The following is a 26,455-nucleotide window of genomic DNA, read 5'->3' as shown; positions in this document are numbered from 1 at the left end:
GAATTCATATCGACTGAATGCCACTCAGTGCAGCACTGCTGGGATGCTAAGGTTAAACACATGTAAATCCAAAAAAAAGGATGGTTTAATGGGGGGGAATCTGGAAGGAAGCTCCAGAACTGAGGAGAGATCCCCTCTTCCAGCACTGTGTACAGAATAAAAAACCTAATAGCTACAGTAATTTGTTGGGATATATTGCAAATGTATATGAAGAATATTGATCTGGGAAGATGTCAAGCAACTTTCAAGGTTGCTACGTTTAATAATTTGCAGTGTGGCTCCACCTCACACATGCTACTGCACTGTGTGCGGCACACACCCACTGTTACATCCCCACTGAGAAAATATGGAGAAACCAAGACGATAACACAGCCAAAGAATCTGAAGTAGTCAGACTGGAAATTAAAAAGCTCTTATTTTTTGCTCATCTCTATAGTTGTCAACATAATAAAGGGTGTCAACATTTCGGGGAGGACAGGACAAAGCAGCAGGAGACTTGCCTGTTGTCCTAAAGCTCCCACCACATACCTCTTTCTATTATTCTTAAGTTAAGTTTGCTTAAAGATTACAACCGCTGCTCAGGCAGGCTAAAAGCAGGGAAATGACAGTGGATTCTCGCGGCGTGCTCCTTCTATTGAGGACGCTGAATGATGATAGGCCAGCTCGAAGTCCAAGGGAACAAATGAGCCACATGATCTGACTGCACAGGTGGAAACCAATCACGCTGTTAGCACCTGAGAGAAAACGGGGAGGGAGGAGAGAAAGACGAGCTCTAACTCAACAGCAATGTCATGGCAGGGTGTCACAGTGCAGCAACTGCCCCACCATTAGCGCATGAGCAGGTCTGATTATGATTACATTTGTGTATTCCATTAACTTCAAGTGTTGCTCAGATGCGTTCTTACGTCGTGTGTTAATCAGTCTCTGCTGTAGGGTGCTGTCAGTATACAAAGCTATAGGCGACACAAGGACACCGTTTACACAGAGGGAGAAGAGACAAGTGCACCGTTCACTCTGAAGGAGAAGAGACAGGGACACCATTCACACAAAGGACATGAAGACGAGGACACCACTCACACTGAGGGAGAAAAGAGACGAGGACACCACTCACACAGAGGGGGAAGAGATGAGTACACCGTTCACACTGAAGGAGAGGAGACAAGGACACCATTCACACTGAGGGATGAGAGACAAGGACACCATTCACACAAAGGATAAGAAGACGAGGACACCATTCACACAAAGGATGAGAAGACGAGGACACCATTCACACAAAGGATAAGAAGACGAGGACACCATTCACACAAAGGATGAGAAGATGAGGACACCACTCACACAGAAGGAGAAGAGACAAGAATGCCCCGCAGCCTACGACTGTCATGCTTCCTCTAACCTGCTTGCTTCAGTACTTGAACTTCTTTGTGTAGAAGTTTATGCAAATTTCATGCTACGTGCATTACTGATTTTTGGTCCAACTGTGAAATGAAGAGAAGAAATCGTGCTGTAGTTGTAGCAGACATTACACTGCAAACGCAGATACTCTGGAAAACAGATAAAAAACAATGTCAGCGAACGTTTTAGTGATATGTTCAGCGTCAATATTTGCAACTTTCTCATGATATAGACCAAAAGGGCATTAGGTCTGGCAACTCCTGCCCTTGGATCCATTTTCCAGTAGAGTTTATAATATGTGTGCACTAGCAGAGGATGCACATCAGTCAGTGTGCTCCAATCTTTTCTCCTTCTCATGTGTCAGAATACATTTTGCAAGGTGTGAAATGGAAATCATAACCCAGCACTGCCATATAGACACTGGATTAATCTGGTAATTGCACCAAACAGCAGTGGTTTTGTCACGGTTTTGTCACTCATCAGCCCATGTTCTGTCTTTATCACTTCATATCCAGTGAACTTTCAGCACAGCGACTGATGGAAGGGAAGGCAACAAGATAGTGAAGGGAGAGTAATCTCAGCATCTGGCACAGTCACATTTGCCTGCAGATGCTGGCTGCTGATTGGGCGTCCTGGAAAGATCACATAGGAAATATCAGATCTAGCTGTCAAATATGATTAATGACCAGCGACATAGCAGCTGAGAAGTTACAGTAATATTCTAAACAAGCTCCATCGTTAAAGGAGACTGCCACTGTTGGTGAAAGGCCATTTACATCTGGGTAAATACACTCACACTCATTACGTGTAGCTCATGTAATTAGAAAAAAAATAAGGATGGGATGGATCACTAAAGTTTGCAAAGTGACATGTTTATTTCCTGGAGCAGACTGTCACTTCCCCTGGTGTCAGCTGATCGACAGGGGCTGTCATGTAATGCAGCAGTGATATAAAAACACTCAGCTCAGGCACAATGAAAAAACACTCCAACACAAACTTTGACCAAATCAAAGGAAGGTGCCGCGCTGTGCTGGGTCATCTTGCTCTGTGGATGCTGATTTTTATACACATTGGAGGAGCAAATAATTGCAAATGGCTGCTTTGCACAGGCGAACCAGGGAGACTGGAAGGAGCCAAGGGGAGCAGATACGTCACCTTTTTCTGTCTGAAGTCTATTGTTTACCTCTTGAACAGCCATGTCACTGTTAAGGTTTAGGGGAAGCAAACATTGCAAGTGTTGCAAACTTTCCATTCAAGTCGAGTGCACGAAGCAGCCATCCACCACCCTGACAACTGTTGCACCGAGAGGTGGGGCAAAGGCCAAGACACAGTTCTGGTCTCCTCTCAGTGACATTCATGATGCTATGCTCGTTCACGGCGGCTGGTGATTATTTACCTGTGAGGGGCTGCAGCCGCTGAGGGCTTCTGCTTGCACACGAGTAATGTTTGGTTCACTGAGCTTTGACTCCAGCGTAGAAGATTGTTGCATTTACTCAACAACTGACTCACAAAGGCAGACACACTCCGTCCAACAGCTTAGCTCGGCTACTTAATCTGTCTCTTTTATCAGCTGGGAAGTAGGAAACAGAACGCAAAGTAGGCTCATTTTTGGCATTAAGATAACTTCATTTGAAGTAATATTAACATTAAAAAGTAGCAATGAATTGCATGCTCTTCTTGCCGGCTTCAAGTATTGCTTTTTTCTGTGACAAATCTAGCAATGACTGAACAGCTACCCCTTGTGGAGAGCCTGCATCCTGCTAACATGAGACATCAAAACCTAAACTGCATGATCTGTGGTTACAATTCACTTTACATGATTAGCTTCACAAGCTCTCTACTGAAGCAGCAGCCCTAATATGGAATTTTAACAGGAAAAGGTGAGGTGACAGCAGAGCAGTTCCATCTCCTTCTAAGACAAAGACAGTGAGACAAGAAAAAAAAAAAAAAAAAAATCCTCCCAGTGTGGATGATGATGAGCGTTTCTGGTGTGGCATCCAGATCTGGCGCACAGATTGCGCCGCTTGAAGATAACAGCAATATTAGCAGTGTCAGCTAAATTTTCTGGGAGCGTAATTCAGGCCGGTTGAGTGTAACGGCACATGGAGCCACATCTGAGGAAAGATAAGAGATATAATGAGCAGATACAAGCTGCTCCGAGGGCTCCTCTCTGCCTGGTTCCTCACTGCGGATTCTCCGTGGACACACAAAGGAGACGAGTTGAGTCTGTTTTCTGCTACTGTTTTATTTAATTTGTTCAGTACTGGAGTTTCATGGACCAAACAATGGCACAACACTGCGTTACAGTTTCTCTCTTTGGGTACAACCGACTAACACAAACGTTAAAATTATTCCTCTACAAATTGGACTAAAGTACATACATACACAGTCTTTCTCTATCACATGCACCCAGCACGAAAAACTCACTGCTCACACACATACACACACAGAGGCACCCACTGCACGCACATTCATTCCCACAATCTCTCATGCACACACCCATCCACAATAGAATACATTCTCAGGAAAAAAAAAAAAAAAAAAAGAAGAAAGAAAACTGTCAATTATAAATTTTAGAGCATTTCATATCATTTTTTTTTTCATTACACTCATATTGAACAGTGCCCACCTCGAACAGGAAGAAGGCTGTACCATAACACGTCTGTGTGGCAGCTATTTGGCAAGGCCTGGAACAATACCCAATGACAGTATGCTTTTATTTTTTTTTGGGAAATTGACTGAAATGAAACCGAGATTACAGTTAAAGGGTCCATTTTAACAGTGTGATTATCAGCCGACGTCTGGGAAAATATGTTTCTAAAATGATTTCCCATTTGGTTATTGGTTCTCACAACCATTCAATATCATATTTTGGAAAAAAAAAAAAAAAAAAAAAAAAAAAACAATGACCAGCTCAGCATTATGTAGGACCACACTTGTGGTTTTTGCCTGCTTCAGCCCATTAATTACAAATGCTTGACATGACTGCAGACCATTTTCCAACGAACACAGTTTTGATTGATTTCCTGTCGTAGACGCGTTGGGTTTTTATTTCAGTACTCCATGAAAATCAACGTGCAGAGACTTGAACATCAGATCCAGAATACGGAAAATAATGAAATGCGGATATCGTGACAGGGTCATGTAAATGTGTCGGATTAAAAACACTCCATTCCGGTGATATGGAGCGACTGTTGTGAACTCACATACATTCTGCAGAAAAAGAAATCATATATAAGACTAAGGCTAAAACACTGCTATGAAACAGCTGGCTGGTTTGGGTTCTACATGAAGTGTACTGTATTTGATGCATTAATTGATTCTGGCTTTGGGTTTTGTGTAAAACGTCGCTGCTGAACAGACAAATTGAAAACTTTCTCCTTCCTAGAGCTCAGTATGTCGTAGAACACAGCCATGACGAGAGCTTTGAACATGGTTCCTCTGAACAGAAACATCTTACACATTACAAAACATGAAGGCAACTAATTGTTCACTGTGTTCACAGTTTGACATCTTGTGAAATATGCTTATTCACTTTGTCATTGATAGCTAGATGATGAAGATTAACACTACTCTCATGTCTGTGTGGTAAATTTGAAGCTTACAGTGAGCAGCAAATGAACTTAGTTTAGCATAAAGACTGGGATAGGCAACAAATTCCACCTATCATCATCATATCATCCTCTCTAAAGATGAGCATTAAGATATTTTTATACAGATTAATCAATTTAGATGTTAATTAGTGAATTTCAGAGGTGGTGGTTGGCAGATTTTCTGTCCTTTGGACAGAGCTGGGCTAGTTGATTCAACCTGTTTCTGGTCTTTATGATAAGCTAAATTGACTGGCTGCTGGATTCAGCTGCGTATGAATCTGCTCAGCAAGACAGTTGATTTTCACAGTGTACTGAAATGAACTGAACCATAACCCCCTGAAATCCTGTGCTTTGGAAGATACTACGCAGTATAACACAATCTGTAGTAATGGACTACAACATGTCAACCCTCCAGTCTGGTCTAATCCCTAATCACTGGGTTTTGATAAGCTCTAAATTAGCACTGACGCACCCTCATCTTCCTCGTGCTCAGCACAAAGACTAGAAGCTCTCTCTGCACGTGTGTGACACTGCTAACAGGAGTTCAGCTTCTAGAGGAGCTTCAACATCAATAAGAGATTTTACATACACATTTTATCATCTGTCAGGGGAAGCTTGCTTCTTTAACACAACACACAGATAAAGTTCACGAGCTCACAGTCGAAGCTGCAAGCGCTACGGACACGCACACTCTTATTCCGACCGTGTCCCTGCCACTACATTCACCTCCAGACCAACACTCCAGTCACGCCATACATGTTTCAACTCCGCTCGCATTGTGCAGATATAGAGTCCATCTTCAATACGCAATATAGGATTTCATAGACACATTAGTACCAATTGGAATGACACAGAAACATCTAGCTGGGTTATAAAAGAAAAGCATAGTATACACACTATACTTCCTATTTAATGGAAAGAGAGTGCATCTGGGTGAATGCAGATATTTTAAGTAGTTTTTTTTTTTTTTTTTAGAAACACGCATATACTGTGGTAGTATGTATGTATAATGCCATCATACAAGAAGCCGTTATGGTGAAGCTTCTTCTCTCTGGCAGCTATAGGACATGTTTGCAGGATGAAGCAGGACTGGGCAATGAAAACACAGACAAACTGTAGTGGTGGTGGCAGCTTTGAGTGATCCAATGCTTACACTGTCTTTCCCCTGTGCGCATTAGTTTAACGTGCAGTCTCCGCTTTTGAGACGCTGGAGCTTCAACCTAAATGTTTCCTCACAGTGTGAACGAACGGGGCTCGAACTACCGGCTGCTGCAACTGAGAGATTTTGGGGGTAACTGCAAGCTACAGAGTGGGAGCAATAACAGGAGACACAGCTGTCTTTCTCTCTCGGCGCCGCCACGTGTGGCACATTTCAAAACAACACAAAAAGGTAACAAATACGTAACTTAGATCTTTTTTTTTTTCCTACAGTTTAAAATATAAAATTCAAGTGCAATTAAAGTTCCAAATATTAGTTACATCACATACATTTCTCTCTAAAGTAACAATCTGTTACTTGCAGGTAGTTTATCTCATCTTGTTATATATCTTGTTTATTATTAAAAAAAAAAAAAATTACAATATAGACTTTCTGATTCACCCCATTTATTCTTTCCCTGTGCTCCAATGGATAACGCACCCACTGAAGTGGAATGGTTTCAATTTCCTCACTTTAACATTTCGTTTTTCGTGTCAAACTGTGCTTTAAGTGCACCAGTTGTTTTCTCATCTCTGTCTCGTGCACGTCGGGGGCCAATAAAGAAATCAAATTCGGGATACATCCATGTACACTGTGTGGGCCAACGCATCTTAACACGTCGCGCCGTGTATGTCCACACAAACACACGCGTCTTACACGTTTGCACGTACGTCACGCCTAAAACATCTGTGCTGTGGGCTTCTGCAAGTTTTGACATGTTCAGTATAAATATTACAAAAACAAAACAACAACACAGAAAACAAAGCAGAGCAAAATTAAAGGAGAGGTGGAGGAAGTGAAGGGAAGGCTGCAGAAAAAACAAGTTGTTAACGAAGGAGAGGAAATGTGGGAATGGCTGGGAGAGGAGAGGATGTAGCATATGATGTGCAGAAATAGGGTTTGACCGATATATTGGTTTGCTGATACTGGCCTTTTATTAAATACTGGGGGCAGCACTTTACAATAGTACTAAACTTACTTTGGGAATACATAATTAATGACTTTTTCATGCTTTACAGATTACTAAAACATAGATTTTTGTAAAGGATTATTTCAACTTTTTGGGAAACTTACTTGTTGCCGAGAGATTTAGATGAGAAGATTAATACCGCTCTCATATTTGTTCATTAAATATGAAACTACAGCCAACAGTGGGTTAGCTTAGCTTAGCATAAAGACTGGAAACATCTGTCCAAATGTACAAAAATCTGTGTTTACAAGGACCACTAAGGTACAGGAAGTCACTGTGCCCAGCCAAGAAACAGTCCAGCATATAACATGCTGTTTTTACATATTTTTTTTAATACAAAATGAGATATAACATGTTAATAAGTTAGCTTCAGAGTTGCTTTGGACAGAGCAAGGTTAGCTGTATCCCCATTTCCAGACTCTATGCTAAGCTAACTGGCTGTTGGTTATTGTTTCATGTTTTCCATAAGAGTGATATCAGTCTTCTTTAATGCATATAATGCACTATAAAGATGTATTTAGCCTGTTTAGTTGCTAGGGTGTGAGCCCACATTTAAGTCTTTGGTTGTTGGGGGCCCCCCGTGGCTTTGGGGTTAAGGTGGCATCCTGTAACATCCGCGCTTCAAGTCTGGTTGAGGACCATTGTTGCATCTCTGTCTCTCTCTCATTTCCTGTCATCTCTCTGTTGGCGCTATCTAATAAAAGCATTTGATTTGCCTTTTTAGCTTTTAAGTTAAAAGACCACACTTTGCAGAGGATATACACAAACCGAAAGGATGCTTAACTTAAACTGGGTTCACACCTCTTTTCATTTATGCAATGTAGTTGCATATTACTTCTCAGTAAAGCTTTAACAAATAATGAAAAACAAATAACACCAATTAAAGCCAAATTACAAATGCCCTATCAGCATGCTGTCATGTATCTGTCATCAACCAATTACACAGTTACACAATTATAGCAGCTAATATACAGTATTCTTTTCACCTGAATACACTACATTGACAAAACAGTTGCTTTAGCTTTGAGTCTTCTTATTATTCTTTTCAGTGACAAAAATATGATAATGATAGAACTACTTGTTACTGAAACTGACCTTAGGCAGGACATGAAGGTTGGCTATGCTGTCTGACTATGTGTCTGTTTTGATTTTGTTGAAAAATACTCAGTTTGGTATTCAATGTTAGACCATGCACCATCAATAGTGATCGATATTGCACCTTCACTGACGTAGCATGCAGTTGTGTGAACCACCGTGCCTTAAGGAGCTGCTCAGATTTACTATACCGTCAATACTACAAGAACACTTAAAATTTGTACATGTTTGGTATAAAATAGTCAATTTTAAAGAAACAACATATACACACAATTTATATATATATATATATATATATATATCAGGTATCCTCTGCTTCATTATAAAAATACTAATACTGGCCCTCAAAAACCCATATCGGTCAAACCTTATACAAAAAGCTGCACTAACTGGAGGGAAGTGTGTCAGTTAATGATGTATTACGAGTTAAAGGGGTCAAAGATGAAGAAAGGCATCGTTTGACAAATACAGGAAATGAAGATGTTTAGTCGTAGAACGGGTACTGAGGGGAGGGCATGGGAGAAGTAGATTCGGGGGTGGTGGCGGTTACATTTAGGTTGCTGGATTTGGAATGACGCAGGATGACGGAGGTCTTTAACAGGACGGCGGGGAGGCCCTGTCTATTTGTACGGCCGTAGGAACCTGGTGACTTTGGAGCGCAGCAGCTTGATGAAGGAGCGAGGGAACATCTCTTTGGACTCCTGTGCCGTGTACCTGAAGTAGTTCTGGGGATGGGCCAGCACGTCAAACAGGGCCTTTATCAGCTTCTTGTCCTGTAGGGAGGACATAGGGACAGAGTGTCATCCTACTGACAAAGACAAAGACCAAGCATACGGCCGTAAGGCTGGTAACATACTGCAACCTTCAGTACCTTCAGTATCTCCTGGTGGTTCTCGGAGGCGTAGAGCCTTCCATCTCGCACTATGTCCTCTATGAGCTGCTGGTAGTCCTCTGAAACACAAATTATAGGGGCACAATACATAACAGAGTGTTGAGTTACAGTAGAAGGCAATATAAATATCAGTAAGAAAATAATAATGATGATAATCTTGTGATTCACAAAGACATTTGGAATCTTTAAATGACCAGGAACTCACTAATGGCAGCCTGTATGTGAGAGTAGATGTAACTCCACTATCTGAACTCTGTTGAAGGTGACTCACCGTCGTAGGTGACATATGGAACTTGGAAACCTTTGCCGCTGTTGCCCTCGTTGGACTTAAACTGAATCCAGAGCTTGCGAGAGCGAGAGGTGAAGGCGATGGGCCGCTCGTAGGTCTGACACGTCTCGTAGGTGGTGATGGAGGTGGGAAGGGCTGGAAGATGAGCACAAACTTGTTAGAATGGCATTCCACAGCCTCGTGACTGTCGAGGGCTAGAGTACGTCTTGTAGTTGGCTCAGATTGAAGTCAACTCATGTTCCGACCGCAAATTAACTGCTCCAGAATCAGTTTGCTTCTTCACTTACGCTAAAGGATCTTAGTGCAGTACAAGTACTGTGTGTCTGATTCAAACGAGGTAAATAAAACAGGTTTGTTTATACTCTAAGAAGAAGAGAGGTTGCTATCTCAGATGGGCCTGATAGGCAGTTTCAGCACTCAAACGTGTTGAAATGAACACATCAGGAATATTGGAATATTTTCCAAATTCTGGTGAAAATCAAGAAATGTCACAGATGGAGTCCATCTGTGTGAGCAGAGATTGTTTTGTCAATTGATGTTTCCAAGGTCAAGAATAAACTGTCAAGCTCTATTTTTCAGCCCACGCAGATGAGTCCCAGAGTTGTCCTTGTGACTGAGCGGTCTAGAATTACTCAGAAATCAAACTGCAGTATAGATCAGGTGTTGTCGCAACTTAATTCATAATGCCATTGCAGAAAAATTCATGTTCGTGTGTCATGACAGCATCGTTAGTGTAATTAGAGGCTGCTCACTGCAGAGTCTGGCCTTGTCCAGTCCCCTAACTTTAAGGTCCAGAAAGGCAGAACCGGATCACCCATTTGACTCTGCAGTGAGCACTACATAGATATAAGAGGCCTCATTGGTGTACAGGCAGAAGTCAACACCAAAGCAAAACCTGATGGCACACACATGAACACACAGTACATCTTTCATGTGTAGGTTTGGAAATAACAAGTAGTTGCCAATGTTGGTAATGTAATAATCTTCATCATCTAAACACACACAGATCATAAATCTGTCTGATCAGTTAAAATTAGCTAAAAATGACTATGAACGAAAATGTCTTTTTACCGCTCTTCCTCATGACCAGCACATCCCCACACTCATCCTCAATGGGCAGGAAAATCTCTGGTACCACGATGAGAATCCGCCTCTTGTGTGGTGGGTTGATGGTCCACACACAATCCACATTGGACGGGTAATCCCCGGGATAGTTAGGAGACTCGATGTAGCCTGTGTATTCTCCCAACTCACCTCCGCAAAGCTGGTCTGAGGACAAAATAATGGAAACACTTAGAACTCATTTCAACTCATGTCAGAAAACGTACTAGTGTCCCTGAAGCCTGTTCTCCTCTGATACCCTTTATCAATCACTCTGGAGAGCAGTAGTAGAAGAAGAAGAAGGCTGAATATAAATGTTGAGCAGAATTACTTTTGCAGTGGGAGACATTGGTGGCACCATCAAAGTCAGTGGTGGTGTTCCCCGGGCAGGTGATGCAGTAGTTCTGCCCAAACTCAGACTGATAGGTTCCTGCTGGGCAGCGGATACAGCGGTGGGTGCTGGAGTTGTAGTAATGTCCAGGAGCACAGTGTACTGAGGAGAAACATGAGGGATTCAGTGTGCACGCAGCATAAACTGAATGAAGATAAACAGCAGGCCATCTATAAGATACACCACACAGCTGTGATATTATTCATGCCTGGATTACAGAGCAGGCAGATAAACAAAGCTCTACAGCATGTATAGATGACTTTATCATCTGCTTGTGCAAATTGCCATCTCATACACATCTGCACACTCCTTTATGATGGCATTAACAATGGAACTGCTGACAAATGGCTTGTGTCATTGCAAATGCCAGTATTAACATACAGAGGTTTGCAGATTCTGCATGCTAATGAGCACACAGTCACCATGCTAACATGCTGATATTAGCAGATTGGTACTAAACACAATTTATGGCTGAGGCAGGTGAGAATGTCAGATTTGCCGGTATTTGGTTAGAAACCGAAGTGGATTTTAATGCCATCATGCAGTGGTATACAAAAGGTGAGTTTCCCAACTTGGCACCTACATTGAGGAGAAGCCTCTCATAAGCACCCCTTCAAATACATGTCTGTCATTTTGGATGTTGCTAAACAAACAGAATTACCACCTTGCAGTTGTATACCTCCACCAATCAGTCAAGTCTCAGTTTGCATCCATGTCTGTCCAGACTCATATATGTAGTGAAGAGTGCGTGAAGAGTGTTTTTTTGGGGGGGTGAAATGGAAGTTATCACTACATTGACATGTATGATTCCAGTGAATAATGTCCAGTGAGAAACATGCTGTCTTCAATCAGACAGAGGACTGATAGAGCTTCATCACATGGAGCAACAACAATCACCTGAAGCTCAATATCAGCAGAACCAATGAGCTTGTGGTGGACCAGAAGAACAACAGGCCCCCAGTCCATCTTGTCATTCAAAGAGACGAGGTGAAGAGGGGGACTCATACAAGTATCTCGGGGTCTAAATTAACAATAAACTGGACTGGTCTCATTACAGTGAAGCTCCCTTCAGGAAGAGACAGAACAAACTGTCCTTCAGACCTTCTATCAGTCTGTAGCAGCCAGTGGTCTCCATCCTGGATAGCTCCTTTCACCCTCTCTATAACCAGTGGTGGCATATGGGCGCCTCATTCAGCCACCAGCCAGGTGCCTTTTTTTTACACCTGGCCAGCATTAGCATCGCTAATTCATATGAACACAATGTCTCCAGTCACAGCTGTCACTGGCAGACATAAAGAGATACACACTGCCATAAAGCCTCACCTTTGGCCTCACAGTCCCTGAAGGAGACGGATCCTTCGTACTTGGTCATGAGGCCTCCTCCACAGGGGAAGCAGAGCACACGGCCTGGTTCAGGCTGGTAGAAGCCCAGCGGACAGAGCTGGCATGGACGGAATCCGTCAGCAGAGAAATGACCTGCTGGACACTGACCTGAGGGAAGGACGGATGAAAGACACCTCTCTTCATTACATCAGTCTCAGATCTCCACAAAGACCAATAAAACATTTCTCTGTTGCTCTCTTGTGGCTGTTACTCCAATTCAGTTTGCAATAATGGCCACAAGGTGGTGCCAACCCAACATATTTATACAAGTATATTCTTTATGTGTGCCACCAGTGTAGATAAGATTAATTTTCTTGTACACCTGCAACACCATCTCTGCACTATTGCCCTAAATGTGTTTTGCTAAATGAAGAGGTTCATATTAGTAATAGAATGGTTTCAGTACTGCAGGGGGAACAATGGGAAATTTGGGGCTTTTAAATGACTGTAATGATGGGATGGTGAGTTACCTCCACACTGAGACACGTTCTTAGCACCAGCGATGCCTTGTCCTTCAGTGCTGGGACACGGCTCACAGGACAGCTGACCCACTGTGTCCTGGTATGTACCAGGAGGACACTGGACACACTGCTCCTGCTCTCCACTGTAGAATGTCCCCACGCCACAGCTCACTGAGGAGGACGACACAGATGAGAACTCTGAAAGAATACTTTTCAGTAGCTCCTATTGGTCTTCCTAGTAATGACAGGACAGCAACATCATGACACCAACCGACAACGAGCAAAACTTACCACACTTCCCGTCTCGGAGGACTTGTCCCGTGCTGCAGGCCTCGGCACCCTCCGGCACCTTGGACGGTTTCTGGGCCACCTCGTACTCTGTCCCCGAGAACTGGATGTAGAACTGCTGCTTGTTGATGGACTTCCTGAGCGTCCGCATGGCGCTCTGCAGCTTCTGCTTCGTCCTCTCCCGCACACACTCCACATTGCACGAGTCTGAGGCAACACTCAGTGTTAATAGTGATGATGTCTTTTGTTTCTGTATTGACATCATATTGTATTCTGCATAGTTTGGTACCACAAGAGACTTTCTGTTGCAGTCCTTAACACTGATGATGTGATGTTTTTAACTTTAGCTGCTTTCTTTCTATTACTTTTCTATATAGCACGAATCAAATGTTTGTCGGTAACCTCTTGCGCTTCTCTTTGCACTGTATGTATATTGACTACTTCATTCCAAGTAGAGCTGGACAAAACAGGTGAGAAAGAACATCTCACCTGAGGCCTCCTCCTCCTTCATCTCCATCTCAAACTCGGCTGTGATGTGGGAAACCTCTTTGGAAGGAGATTTGCGTCCTCGCCGGCGCTTCTTGGATGAGTCACACTTGAGGTTGACAAAAGTTACCTGGCAGTCGTCTGTACATGGGAACTGGCCTCCTTCCAAGGGAGAAAACAGGAGTGAAGAATGAGGAGGAGGAGAGCCATCAGATAAAAGATGCAGATCATAAAGTGCTATAATAATGTGCAAAAATGAAGCACTAAACATAGGTGCAGTTTTTCACCTTCCAGTTAAAATATATGTTCTAGGTGGTAGTGTGTGTTAACTGAGGCTTCCTAAACACTGAGCTGATCCACTCTGACGGTGAGATGTTCTGTACCTTGCAGGTTCTGCTTGGATGAATCTCTGTGTTTCTCCTTGTTGCGGGGCCTCAGGTGACACTTGGCGTCTTTGATCTTAAACCTGGCCTTCTGTTTGATGGGTGGGGCCAGGGTGTCTTTATTCATACACAGTAGAGAAAAACTGTTAATCATAACATAATGTTTACTTATGCAAAACTGTAAGGTAGTGTACTTTTGACCCTGCTGTGCAGTAATCTGGTTGACTGTCATTTACAGGTTAGAGTTGCTTCAGTCACACCGAGGGCCAGATTCACTGCAGTCTTTGTGCCTGTTTTTCGAGAACAAATAAGGTGTATTTATCAAACAGATGCAGCAGGCTGGAGTCACAGTTTGCTTCACTGCGTATGAATTTAAGGGAGGATTGCACAAATAATAGCGGCAGACATGTTCAACAGAGGTTGATTATGTATTCTGCTAGATTTACTGAGGTCATGCTACTTGCCACTGTCACTTTTGCCAGGAAAATTCTCTACCTCTGAAAAGGAGGCGTAAACACAGTGAAGATGGGATTTACAGGAGGGAGATTGTAGTGGGGAATAACACGGACATTAAATAACAGCTTGTGTATAACTGAAGACTGATTATAAGAGACATTAAAGAAGCAATTAGGCTACTATTAATATACAACATAACATCTGATTACCGCAATGCAAGCAAACAGTGGACTACTGTATTTTTGGTTTGTGTGTGTCAAAACTTGAATTTGACCTTTGAACCATGAATGAACTGTAAAATCACTACAGGTTGCGACCACATGAACCTCAGTATCCACCTCCACCTGCTGCACTCGGTGCTGCTGGTCCTGCTGCTCTTTCTCCTCCCTGGTTGAGATGTCTTGTGTATATTTTGTCTGTTTTAAACGTCTTCATCATCTCCTAATGTATTAATAATCAGACACTTGCTAACATAATTGTTGGTGTGACCTTTTGAGTTTTTCTCAGGTGGATCTCATAGAAATCTCCCTGCTGAACTGCACCTATGATCTCTCCTTCGCCGGCAGTATGCGTATGGAAGGCAGTTCCCGGATCAGTCCAGGACCTGACAGCATAATGAACGGCTGTCTTGGCACATCTCATCTCAAAGAAAACAACAGCATACATGTGCGCTGTGCCATTTGCTCTGTTGCTACTACATTTTCTATCATGTTTGGCCTAATGTACCGGCGCAGGTGGGTAAGGCGGTGGTGGCGTTCCTCTTCTGAGGAGCTTTACCAGGCTGGACCGGCACTCCGCAGCTCAGTGTGTAGCTGTTCTCTGAGTCTGTAAGGAACACACACACACACACACACACATTAGACTCCAGTGAGAGAAGAGAAATCAGACCTGGTGATGAGAGGTAAGGGAGGCTGACGGACTGCGTGACCTGGTCCTCCTGGACCATCAAATACTTGTGTTTATGTGTGTTGGTATAACAGCATGTATTTCGCTTGGCGGTGGACCGGGTTTTGGCACAGTTCTGAGGATTCTAAAGAATTTTGTACATGTTGTATGACTTTGCTATCTTCCTGCATTCAGAAACGAGACAGACGGCCCAGAGGTTGCTGCCATGTGACCTTAAACCCACACTGAGAAATGAAAGCCCAAATGAAAGATCTATGGACCCTATCATGATGCACACGCACACACGAAGATGCATTTCAAGTAAGAAATGAGGGATGAAGCTTTCAGAGGTCATAAAAGAGAGATGATTAAATAAGAGCCTGGGCTGCGTTCAGCCACAGGAATTTACATGGCTCCCTCCCTCGAAAATTAAGACACACTCCAACAAGACAGAAAAACAAATATTTCACCTCATTCCTGAGAGCTATCCATCATTCTAACACGACGGCTGCCAAGTTAAACGGAGCGAGAGCCACGCTATGGAAAAAATGGCGTGATCAAAGAATGTAATCGATTTACAGATGTGTGTTAAGTACTATCGCAGGAGGAGGAGAGGCCTGGGCGCCAGCCAAAGTGCTGGGATGGGCGAAGCCAAGAAAACCTCGCAGAGTGAAAAACACATCAGTCTGAGTGGAGAGCCCCCCGAGGAGTCAACAAATATAGCAATAAAGAGCATTCGCGCCTTCATCAAGCATCAGTGGCATCGAGAGGTGAGGGTGATTCAGAAAGCTGTGACTGCGAGCTGTCACCACCAGAGGGCAGCAGAAATACAGATAAAGAACCCAAAAAAGTCCCTTATTCCAGCCGCTTGAGTGTTGGACAGAACAAGCAACCTGTAGATGACACCTGGAACTCTGGTAATACATTTTTTTAATTATTGTTTAGAGCATAAGACACACATGTTAGGTGAAAAGTGGGGTTCTAAAGTTGGTTAACGCCATTAAGTAAAAAAAATTCCTAAAGAAGTGACATTTGATTTGATATATGGAAAAAATAAAACAGAAAACTCACCTGTGTCTGTGTGTGGGTGCATGTGTGTGTGTGTGTGTGTGTGTGTGTGTGTGTGTGTGTGTGTGTGTGTGTGTGTGTGTGTGTGAGTGTGTGTGTGTGTGTGTACCTGCAAGGAAGAGGGCGTTGGAGGGGCAGGAGAGCGAGCAGACCTCTGCCCCTCCACTCTTGGTGCAGGTCAGCTGGGCTCGGGGTGCTGGCTTGCCATTGGGCAGACACTTCACCGCCTCTGAGGAACACACAGAGTCACATCACCATGACAACCACCTGGACACACACACACACACACACACACAAACACACACACACACACACACCTCTGTTCAGGGCGGCTGTGCGGAATCCACCGTGCCACATGTGCATTAACTCAAAAGCAGACACACACACACACACACACACACACACACACACACACACACACAGAGCTGGTGCTCACCGATGCAGTCTTTCTTGTTCCAGTGGAGTTTCTGTCCCGGTGGACACACACACTCGTAGCTGCCCTGTGTGTTTACGCAGCCGTGCTCACAGCTCCCGTTGCTGATGCTGCACTCATCAATGTCTGAGACACAACGACAGACAGTATGATACAGAAATAAGCACAGAGGGAACGTCGGGTGTCGTTTGATTGGTTTGAAGTGAGTCAGACCCGGGAGCCTGAGTCTCACCTGATCTTCACTTTTAAATGCATCTAGCCATGTTCTCCTTCGTTGATAGTATTAAACATAATCCTAGGGGTTTTTTGTCCATTTTATTCCCTTTTACCTGGCCAGTTTATTAGGTACACCAATCTAATACAGTCCCGCTCCTGCAGCTGTGATCATGCTGACTCCACCTTTCCATCAGTGATGTCAGCCAGTCGAACGGCAGGACAGTCACACACACACACGGAATACACACCGACAGGCAGACATACACTGGGAACATGCACAGGGAGAACTTTTTAACTGTATACACACAGAGATGCGAGCACACACACACACACATCATCCACACAGGAAACTCAAGGAGGAGGTGTGAGAGCACGCTCAGCAGCAGCCACCTGCACATGCTCAGCATTTCCCCTTCACATGCATACACACAAACACACACTCCTCTGTCACACACACACACACTTCAGCCGTGTCATGTACAGGATTTCTGCCATGCTTCGGGCACTGGGACAGATTTGAGCAGACTCTCACCTCCACAGTGAGTGAGGCCATACAGGATGTATCCCTTGTTGCACAAGCACTCGAAACTGCCAGGGTAGTTGATGCAGGTGTGGTCACAGGTTCTCTCAAAGGAGCACTCGTCGATGTCTGAGGGAGACCAAAGAGATACGATGAGAAATACTGCAAATAGTGCAGCGGAAAGGGTTGAGAACGGGAAATGGACACGCTCGTCACTGCCAGAGACATCATCATCATGGCTTGGCAAATTAGGCTTCATTAGGCTTGTTTTTGTTCGTTGGCTAATGGTTTCCCATTCACATCAGGACGAGGATGCCTTCCTACAGCCAGCATCAAGTGACCATTAAAAAAGAATCATCTTAAAGGGAAACTCCCCTGATTTTTCACATAAATGTCACTTTATCCATCATGGTTAGTTCTGCTGATCCTGAGAAAACTGTTGTGTCATATCCTCTCTGGCTAAAATAACCCTGATGATGACTGCAAATGTATAACAAGAAGCTTGTGTCACAACCTGGGGTCATCAGGCATGAAGGGCCAAACAAAAAGATGTTGTCTGGCCCTGAGCTGAACTGTGGAAAATGTTAGATGACAATGACAACATGTACTGTGAGAAAAATGACATTTTGCTCCACTGTTTATACTGTGGTAGCTGCAACCACGACTGTGTGAGGGCAACATTGGATTTAAAGGATTTTTGTCTTACGTGATGACATCCCTTAATTATGAGGCATTTATTTAATTCACTTCGTTGACTGAAAACAGATACTGCCATCTGATCATTTCATCCATAGGTGATTTTGAAGTGAATTTCTAGAAAATGTACCATATCACATATTGACTACATGCGCAGTGCTTATTCTTGTTTTGTCTTTTAACTTCCCGTCTAACCAGAAGTGGGAGTCTTTTGCGTCGTGTAGACTGACATCTCCTGCTTGCGATCATCTTCACCTGCAGCTTTGCAAATATCTTGGCGAGAAGATGTGTAATCAGTAATCAAGTAGAATGTGAAGGATTGACAGAGCTGGACGAAAGTGAAAGACTTTCCTCTGCAGCAAACATATTGACTGCTGTTTACACAGCAGTGCCAATTAGATCAGTTCTCCCCCGCACAGCTCTGGGATCAGCTGGTCATGTTACTGTTATAGTGGCCGTGATGACTGGACATGTGTATGTGTATAATAAAACAATATGATGCAATGATCAGAAAAATTCAACTCAAGCTTTTAGTAATTAAGTATAGATCAGGGTTGCTGCACCAGTTCAGCCTCGTGAGTCTCATGAAGTCCTGCTGATGTCCTGTCACACAGGCATCGCTGGATTCCAAATGCAGTAATGGAATTATGAGCTGGTCAAGTCATGGTTTAAATCCGTCTAACGACAGCACGCAGCTTTTGTCCTGCTGCACCGGTGGAGGAAAAGGCCAGTGGGATGAGTGGTTTACAGACATTGCGATCTTAATGACTCATTTATGGACAAACACAGGCTGCTCACCAAAGACTTAAGAGGCCACTTCATTAATCACAGTGGACGTTATAGTAAACAAATACATGAGTTCCACACTAAACTAGGACAAGAGCTCATTCTAATACACCAATCCGGAAAAACTCCACCGGACCGAGGTCGAGATGGCTCACATTCACCGCTACGTCAATGTCTGTGTGAGTGTGTGTGTGTGTGTGTGTGAGCATGCACGCCCGCCTGCACATGTGTTTATGTATACTTGTCCAGCACCAAATATTATTAACCTATCAGGAATGGAGGCCAGCGTTTCAAGCTCACCTGGTTTATTTCAGGCTGTTCCGTGGGGCTTTACAGGGGCTAAAAATACGACATGTTATAATGGAGTTTGTCATGTGGAGGAAGTTGTTAAGGCCTGGATGTTGGCTCGGTAAATATTCCAGGCAACTGTCCATGTGACGACTTAGGAATAGCTTGCCTGTTTCGAGCTAGGCCACAAGCAGAGTTTACATAAACTGAGCCGGGCACACAGGAGTTGTCTACAGCTGTTTAATGTAAAAGGAAAATATATAAAATGTTGGTTTCTGGTTTGGCTTTTTCTGTGAGACACACCCTAAGTCATGATAAGGTGTTTCACCAGTGATTGCTGACATTTATTTTACTGCTGACAATATTCTCTCTATCTCTCTGCCTTTCTAAACATTTAGAATAGAAGGAATAATTTGTGGGAATTGCTTATGCAACTATGGCAAACGATTAATCTTTCTGCTTTGGTTTCTTAGCCAGTTCTGGCAAATGCTCTCACACTGGCATGTAGTGCATCACCAGGAGCTATTTTCTCTGGAAAAGCTCACTGGCACAGAAAGAGCTGACAAATTAAACATTATATTTCATTTTAAGGTCACGTTGAAGCGGAGCAGTCCAGATGTCGGGGGATGGGATGAACCTGGCAGCTATTGGCTGGCATGGTACGGTGGCAGAGGTGTGTCAGAAATAGGCACCGTCTCTGTGATGTGGCTGACAACACTCAACACCACATTATTAAAGACTCCAAACACACCAACGATGATGCACACTTAATCCAACACGTATACACACACACGCATGCACGCTGTTTGTGGTTTTGGGCCGGGGACAGAAGCCCCTCAGGGTTTTGTTGTTAATAAAAATCATTTTGTGTTTGTCTGTTCTCTCGTCCTGCTTGCTGTGACTTGTGAGCAGGAATCTGCCTTTGGTTGTACAAACATATTCGCTTATCACAAGGAGGCTTCTCCAGTGTACCCTACACACGCAGCCCAGGAAGTCAGCTCCACTGCTGCACCGAACAGGAGATTCTAGTCTCAGGATATTCTCATTTAGACTCAAAATTCAGTGTATTTTGACCTGACTTGATGCATGACACCCTGAGCCTGAGAGCAGGACTAATGACAGTGAGTGTGATTGACAGCTGTCAGTCACTGACCTTGGCACGTCCGTTCATCAGTGAGCAGTTTATGGCCTTTCTGGCAGCTGCATTCGAAGGAGCCTACTGTGTTCCGGCAGAAGTGATCGCAGCCTCCGTTGTTCTCTTGGCATTCGTCGATGTCTGAGTGGAGACAATAAAAGAATGGAAAAGGCCATCAGCGAAAGCGCTGTCAAACTTCAACTCATGGTTATTATGTTCATATGAGTCCACCTGAGTCACAATACAACTGCAGCACATGTGTCAGAGTGCACGCACTGCAGGTACAAATGAGAACCGCGTGACCAAAACCAGGGGGAACATACAGGTCTGATTTACTTTGAAAGGGTGGAAGCAGTCAGTATGTGTCTCCAAAAGTATCCCTGTACATTTATTACCTGCTAATCGAACTTGTTCTAACAGCTGAAAAGGGACAAAATGAACAGCACACAAATCCAGAACATACCAATAACGTCGCACCAGTCTGCCACGCAACTTTCTTACCACTGCGGGTCCACACAAAGACACACAAACTCTGCCATTATTGCTGTGAGTCGGCATTGGACCTATTAACTGAAAGGCAGCAGAGAGGAAAACCCTTCCCTGGCTGAAGCTTCAATTCTATTCAAAGCCGGTGGTGAAAAGGTCTGTGCTGGCATCAGGTCTCAAATATGCTGGATGGAGGGATTGTTTTCCTTATGCTCTTTATTTGTGTGCTTCAGTAGGCAAACAGAGTTGGCAGCGCTGAAAGACCGTCGTCAAGTTTCCACCGTATTTCAAACCACAGTGCCAGTGAGCTGGAGAGGGAGCGCGTCAATCTCTGCCACACAAACACAAAGAGGACACACTGTCTTTGTCTGACCGACTCCGGCCGTCATGATTACCCTCACTTGGATTTTCTGTTTTAATTCTTTCTCTGCGCTTTTATCTTTTTTTTTTATTGACTTTTCCAAATAAGGTGCAGCGTTTCATCGTGCTGTGTGTACTGGAGTGGTCCATTTAGCGTTATGCTTGTTTAACAGGGCTCCAGCAGGCAGCGTGGATCGGTCTCTGGAGGCTTAGCTCGGGCTTCTTCATAGGGATCCCACTGTCTCATCCTATGATACGCTAGTTACCTGGAACTAATGGAGTCTAGCTGCAGGGGGGGGGGAGGCCAGGCAGAGATTATCATTGAGAAATAAGTCTATTAATGGCCCTTCCCTTTGGAGGGTGGGTGACGGCCAATAAAAAGAGGTGATTGTCACCTCTTGGTATCTGATCTGCTTCATCTTTGAATCCAGAACTTTACTGGAAAAGACATAATCACTACCGTGTTCTTTTAATGACCACCTTCAGATTAAAGACGCCCCGGAGAGAATCCAAGTGCCGTGTGCACGGCTTTGAATGTAGTTATACTTTGGGACCATAAACAGAAACCAGACATCGGTTTGTTGTGGTTTCAGGTTAGAGGGAAACATTAAGCCACCTGAGTTACTGAACATAATGAGGATTAAAAAAAAAAAAAAGCATTTCATTGGTTTTCCTTTCCGATCTGTTCATGTCAACTAAAGCGTCACTGAACTCGTCACGATTCTGGTTAGGAAACTCACAACACTTGTGAATGTAATAGCAATTCTGTCCCTGCAAAACATTTCTGGAAAAATAATAAGAAGATTAGCAGTAATAGAGTGCAGTTTTGTTATTTTTTGTATTTTGACATTTTTTTTACTTCCTGGCAGGTCATCAAGTTACTAAGTTTAGTAAGTTAAACAGAAGATAAAGACCAGATGATCAGCTTTATGCGTCACCAAGGAAAAGATGGAAAATAAAGAAAACTGGATGCAAATCATTAAAATCCCATCATCTACTTCTGGGCCTTGTTGTACAAACTCATTTCTGGATCCTGGAACAGAGAGTTGATAACAGTCCTCTCTGTTGTCCTCCTTCCAGCCTGATTTATACCGAATATGCCGTTACGTAATGTCTTGCAGCTTAAACCTGCATGTGAACCTGCAAACCGAGCGAAAATGAAGGACAGCTCTAAAACTGGCAGCAGTTCGGTTTTAAGAGTTGGATTTTAATTTTAATATTGATGTTGAGTCCCACAGGCCTGTGGTCCTGGGAGAAAACGTCTGCTCAAGCCATGTAGAATAAAGCCCGGATACCTGAGCTCTAGTCCAGGTGTGGTGCAGCGATCCAGAGGCACAGATTCTAAAATAATAATAAGGTGAATGCAGTCGCCCCCGAGGCAGCGTGTTCTGTGCCAACTTCAAACCGGCTGGCAGATCTGGTTTCAGAAAATCCAACCATCCAGCCTCACTGCCTCGGCTCATCCAGCCTGCGGTGCCCTCAGATGAACTCCGACTCCACTTTTTTTTAATAATCAGCGGCTTTTTCATATGAAAACATTTGGCTACTCCTTATCTCCCATTTATAGCATGTGCACCCCCTCCAGATCATGACATTTTCTATTTGCTGCTGTAAAACCTTTGCTTCTAGAGGTGGAGAAGATCAGGTAGGAGCAACGAGACGGGAAAGATTTAAAGCAGAGCTGGTCAAAGTAGGGCCCAGCGGCAAAAGTTGGCCCGCCATAAGGTTTGATTTAGCCCGACAGATGTTTCTACTAGAAAAAAAAATGAAAGATTAATTAAAAATATACAAATGTACAAATCAGTGTTCATGCTGTTTTATTTTTGTTGGGTAAAAATCTTCTTTAGATTTTATAGGATCACAGTGACACTTTGTGCAGGTAGTCAGTCAATCCAAGAGAAAAGTTTGGGCACCACAGATTAAGAAGGTGGAGGTGGTGAGGGTCAAGGTGGAGGAGGACGGGAGCGAGAGGACAACAGTCTGGCAGATTACACAGGCTAAGCCAGTTTTGATTGGTGCTCTAAGTGATGAAAACCGTGAGGGATTACCGCCTCGAGTCGGGGGGAATGAGTCGAGCGAGACACCACAAACAGAGGAGGACAGAGGAGAGGGAGAAAAGAGGAAGGGAGAGAAGGAGGGAGAAAGATGCGGATGTTCCAAATGTCTACATCGAAGAAACACTTCAACTCTGAATTTGCTGATGGCGGCTTCTACTTCAGAAGCACCCGCTGGTCAGAAAACGCATCCCGTCTGCTCGTCTCTATGCGAATGGCGAGGCCCACGTAACAGACAGCCCCACTCCGCTTAATGACTGCTGCTGTGTGGACGTCAAGCTTCCTGATCTCAAATGATACATGTGCAGGGTACAAATGATAATGGTGACAGATTTAAAGTGATCATTTTGGAAATAATGGGTCTTTGATTCCAGACAAAAACAAACACTGTGTTTAACTGGCAAAATTGTCGGCTGAACTGGGAACTACGGCTGGTAGCTTTTATCAGCCAGCAGTGTTGGGCATATGACACATTACAAAAAGCACAAAACTTGCTACAGTAATATATTTTGCAGTAAAAAAAAAATATATTGCGATAATATGACGATTATTAGCAACCAGAAACCAGGTTATTATTAACTATAATATAATGGTAATACATAGTGAAATATAAGCTAGTTGTACTTTTGTGGTTATTTTGGTGACAGTAACCCAAATGTAGTGTAATCAGTGTGACATATATTACATTTCAAAAGCAACTTGCTGCTAACTAAAGGGAATTAAGCAGATGGGAACTGTACACTGTGCAGGGTTGTTCATTCATTCAAGTGACTGGGCACCATATTGAAGTCTGGTATCTAGTTTTTACATGAGTGGGTGAAAAAATCTTGACAAGCCTGTTGTGCTTGGTAATGTGCCAATCTATGATTGGACAATCACTGGTTGGGAGAGGTTTTGACCCCCAGGCTGTGATATTTTGTTCTAGTTGTCTGCATACTTCTACATACAACATGTGCACACTGATGTCAGCCTTGCAGAAGTCTAAACTTCAAAAGCTCAGTTTTTGCTCTGTGATCTTGATGGATTTTGATTTTGTCACGATGAGAACTTGTCAATGAGAAAACATAATAAGTGCATATGAAATGTTCTTAGGTCACAGGCCACAATGAGTCTACTGAGAAGTGAGGGCCGGCTCGTGGGGCTATACTAACACAACTAGCACATATTTAAACTATTAGTATGCATAAGTGTGTAGGTTATCAGTCCAGTCCTGGCTATTAAGAGGGTCAAGAGGAGGTAGCGAGAGCACAGAAAGGTCCAGTCAACACACACTCTCAAATGGCCCTCAGTGTAGCGTGATAGAAGCCCTTATAAAACAGCCAGTAACTCAGCCACTGTGTTTTTCCATCAGGGTAGACTCAGGCCTCCCTGGCCTGATCCTCTCATTCTGTATCCTCAGGGAGCTTCTGCTGAATGAACTCTTCATCTAAATATGGAGCCGAGACAGGAATCCACAACGAACTGGCCGTGTGCCGCAGTAAAAATGTAGTAAACTGCATGTCCCGCTGTGCCCTGTCAGCGGCCTTTTAAAGGGATTGTCCCTCCATCTGACTCGGCTAAAACGGATTTCCCCGTGGCTGGGGGGAAGAGAATGAGGCTCTGGGGTTTTTTGAGGAGAGCGGTACAGGTAAGGGCATTCGAGTACACTTAAGTCTTTCAAACACCCCAAAAAGTGATGGCATACCAGAAGAGAAGCATTTGGGCTGATTAGCTTGCTTCATTTTCTTTCTGCTCTCCACGGCCAGTCAATTACCTGCACTTACAATAGTTTTGCTCTTTGGATTCCTCTTTCTTCCTGTCTTTAATTTCTTCTCAGTATTACCACTCTCTGTGTTCCTCCGACACTCTATTGTCTCAAGTCTAACCCGCAGCGCCGGCAGCCTCAAAGGATTTGAATCAATCATGGCCACTTTCCTGTTCTTTTTCTCTGACATGCTGACAGTCGCTTGTAGGGATGATCTCTATCTATGAGACAGCAGGAGCGATGGCTGCCTTTCTCCCTTTAGGTTACGCACACTTGCCAACCCTGAGACTAAAAAAAAAAGTGATTTTCAAGAGTATTTTGAGATGATCTTTTCCTGCTGCTGGTGAATTTTGAGTGAATCAGTTAACAAGAATATGGCATAGAAACCACAACAAGGAAAGCTTCAGGAGTGGAGAAATCTGGAACTGGCAAGTAAGACACACAGTGTACACAATCTGAAAAACACAAACACACACACGGACACACACCATTCCACAACATTCCCCCTCTGCCCACGTCGTCTCCGCTCTAATGCCTATGTAAAAACAGTGGATACCACCCCGGGTCTACGCAGCACAGACAGACACAGCTTCGTAATTATTCTGGTAGCCACAAACACTGGCAGAACCGCTGCATCTACCCACACTTAATGGCCACTCTGGGGACGGCTGAGCCTTATAACGGGGTATATAATTACCTTTAATGGAGCTTAAATAAGCTTTGAGCTTAAATAAATACATTAAGCCTCGGAACATCTTGAAATGATAAAGTTTGGAGAGAGGAGAGAGACGACAGATGAAAGCGAGGCAGAACAGTGGGCGAAGGGAGACTGGAGCTCGGCCTGACGTGTGTGGCAACTCTGAGAAAGTCCGAGTTGTCCATCTGGTGTTTCACCTTTGTTTACGCAGAGCTGGTTCAGTACGGCATATTATTTTCTTACCTAAAACATGACCAGAGGAAGCCTGTCATTTTACCAGAGTTCAAACCATTCTTTCAACCTTTTACTTGCTAGCTGGTGTGACGGATGGCAGCCTCGGTGCTGCTTACCCTGGTACTTTTCCCGATTACTGTTGAGCAACATCAATGCACCAGGGTCCATCTTGAGGGAAGTGTAGCAGCAGTTAAGAAAAATATCAGTGAAGGGTTTATAGGCTCTATGGGACTGTAATGTTCACTGTATAGAAAAGCAAGCCAATAGATAAAAGGTGAAAATTAGTTTTGGATCTTTAGCAGTCGTGGTGTAGTCAATGTAATAATCAGTCAAAGGGTGGTGTCAGAGTAAAGGTCATTCAGAGGGGATTATCATGCTCTGAGCATTAGAGTGGTAAGATATGTGCCGTATTAGTTCATTTGTGTGAGGAAACATTAGCATGTTAGCACAAAGACTTAAGATGGCAACAGTGGTA

General features: G+C 43.7%; 1 protein-coding gene across 2 annotated transcripts in view; it reads right to left on the bottom strand.

Annotated features, from left to right (window-relative positions):
• Positions 1–3,624: 3,624 nt before the first annotated feature.
• scube1 (signal peptide, CUB domain, EGF-like 1) overlaps positions 3,625–26,455 on the bottom strand; it is a 90,651-nt gene continuing 67,820 nt past the window's right edge. For both annotated transcript variants that reach the window (XM_076722338.1, XM_076722339.1), the window contains 15 exons: positions 20,424–20,546; positions 17,513–17,629; positions 16,768–16,890; positions 16,441–16,560; positions 15,105–15,203; positions 13,923–14,039; positions 13,543–13,701; positions 13,057–13,260; positions 12,775–12,936; positions 12,245–12,412; positions 10,862–11,023; positions 10,501–10,698; positions 9,412–9,564; positions 9,120–9,199; positions 3,625–9,021 (listed from right to left, as the gene is read on the bottom strand). In XM_076722338.1, the coding sequence (XP_076578453.1) occupies positions 8,869–9,021; positions 9,120–9,199; positions 9,412–9,564; positions 10,501–10,698; positions 10,862–11,023; positions 12,245–12,412; positions 12,775–12,936; positions 13,057–13,260; positions 13,543–13,701; positions 13,923–14,039; positions 15,105–15,203; positions 16,441–16,560; positions 16,768–16,890; positions 17,513–17,629; positions 20,424–20,546 (2,138 nt within the window). In that variant the 3' untranslated portion in view covers positions 3,625–8,868. The remainder of the gene's footprint in view (positions 9,022–9,119; positions 9,200–9,411; positions 9,565–10,500; positions 10,699–10,861; positions 11,024–12,244; positions 12,413–12,774; positions 12,937–13,056; positions 13,261–13,542; positions 13,702–13,922; positions 14,040–15,104; positions 15,204–16,440; positions 16,561–16,767; positions 16,891–17,512; positions 17,630–20,423; positions 20,547–26,455) is intronic.

This window comes from Chaetodon auriga, chromosome 22 (genome assembly GCF_051107435.1).
Source record: "Chaetodon auriga isolate fChaAug3 chromosome 22, fChaAug3.hap1, whole genome shotgun sequence".
In the NCBI taxonomy this organism is placed as follows: Eukaryota; Metazoa; Chordata; class Actinopteri; order Chaetodontiformes; family Chaetodontidae; genus Chaetodon; species Chaetodon auriga.
This window is presented reverse-complemented; position numbering and strand designations above follow the sequence as displayed.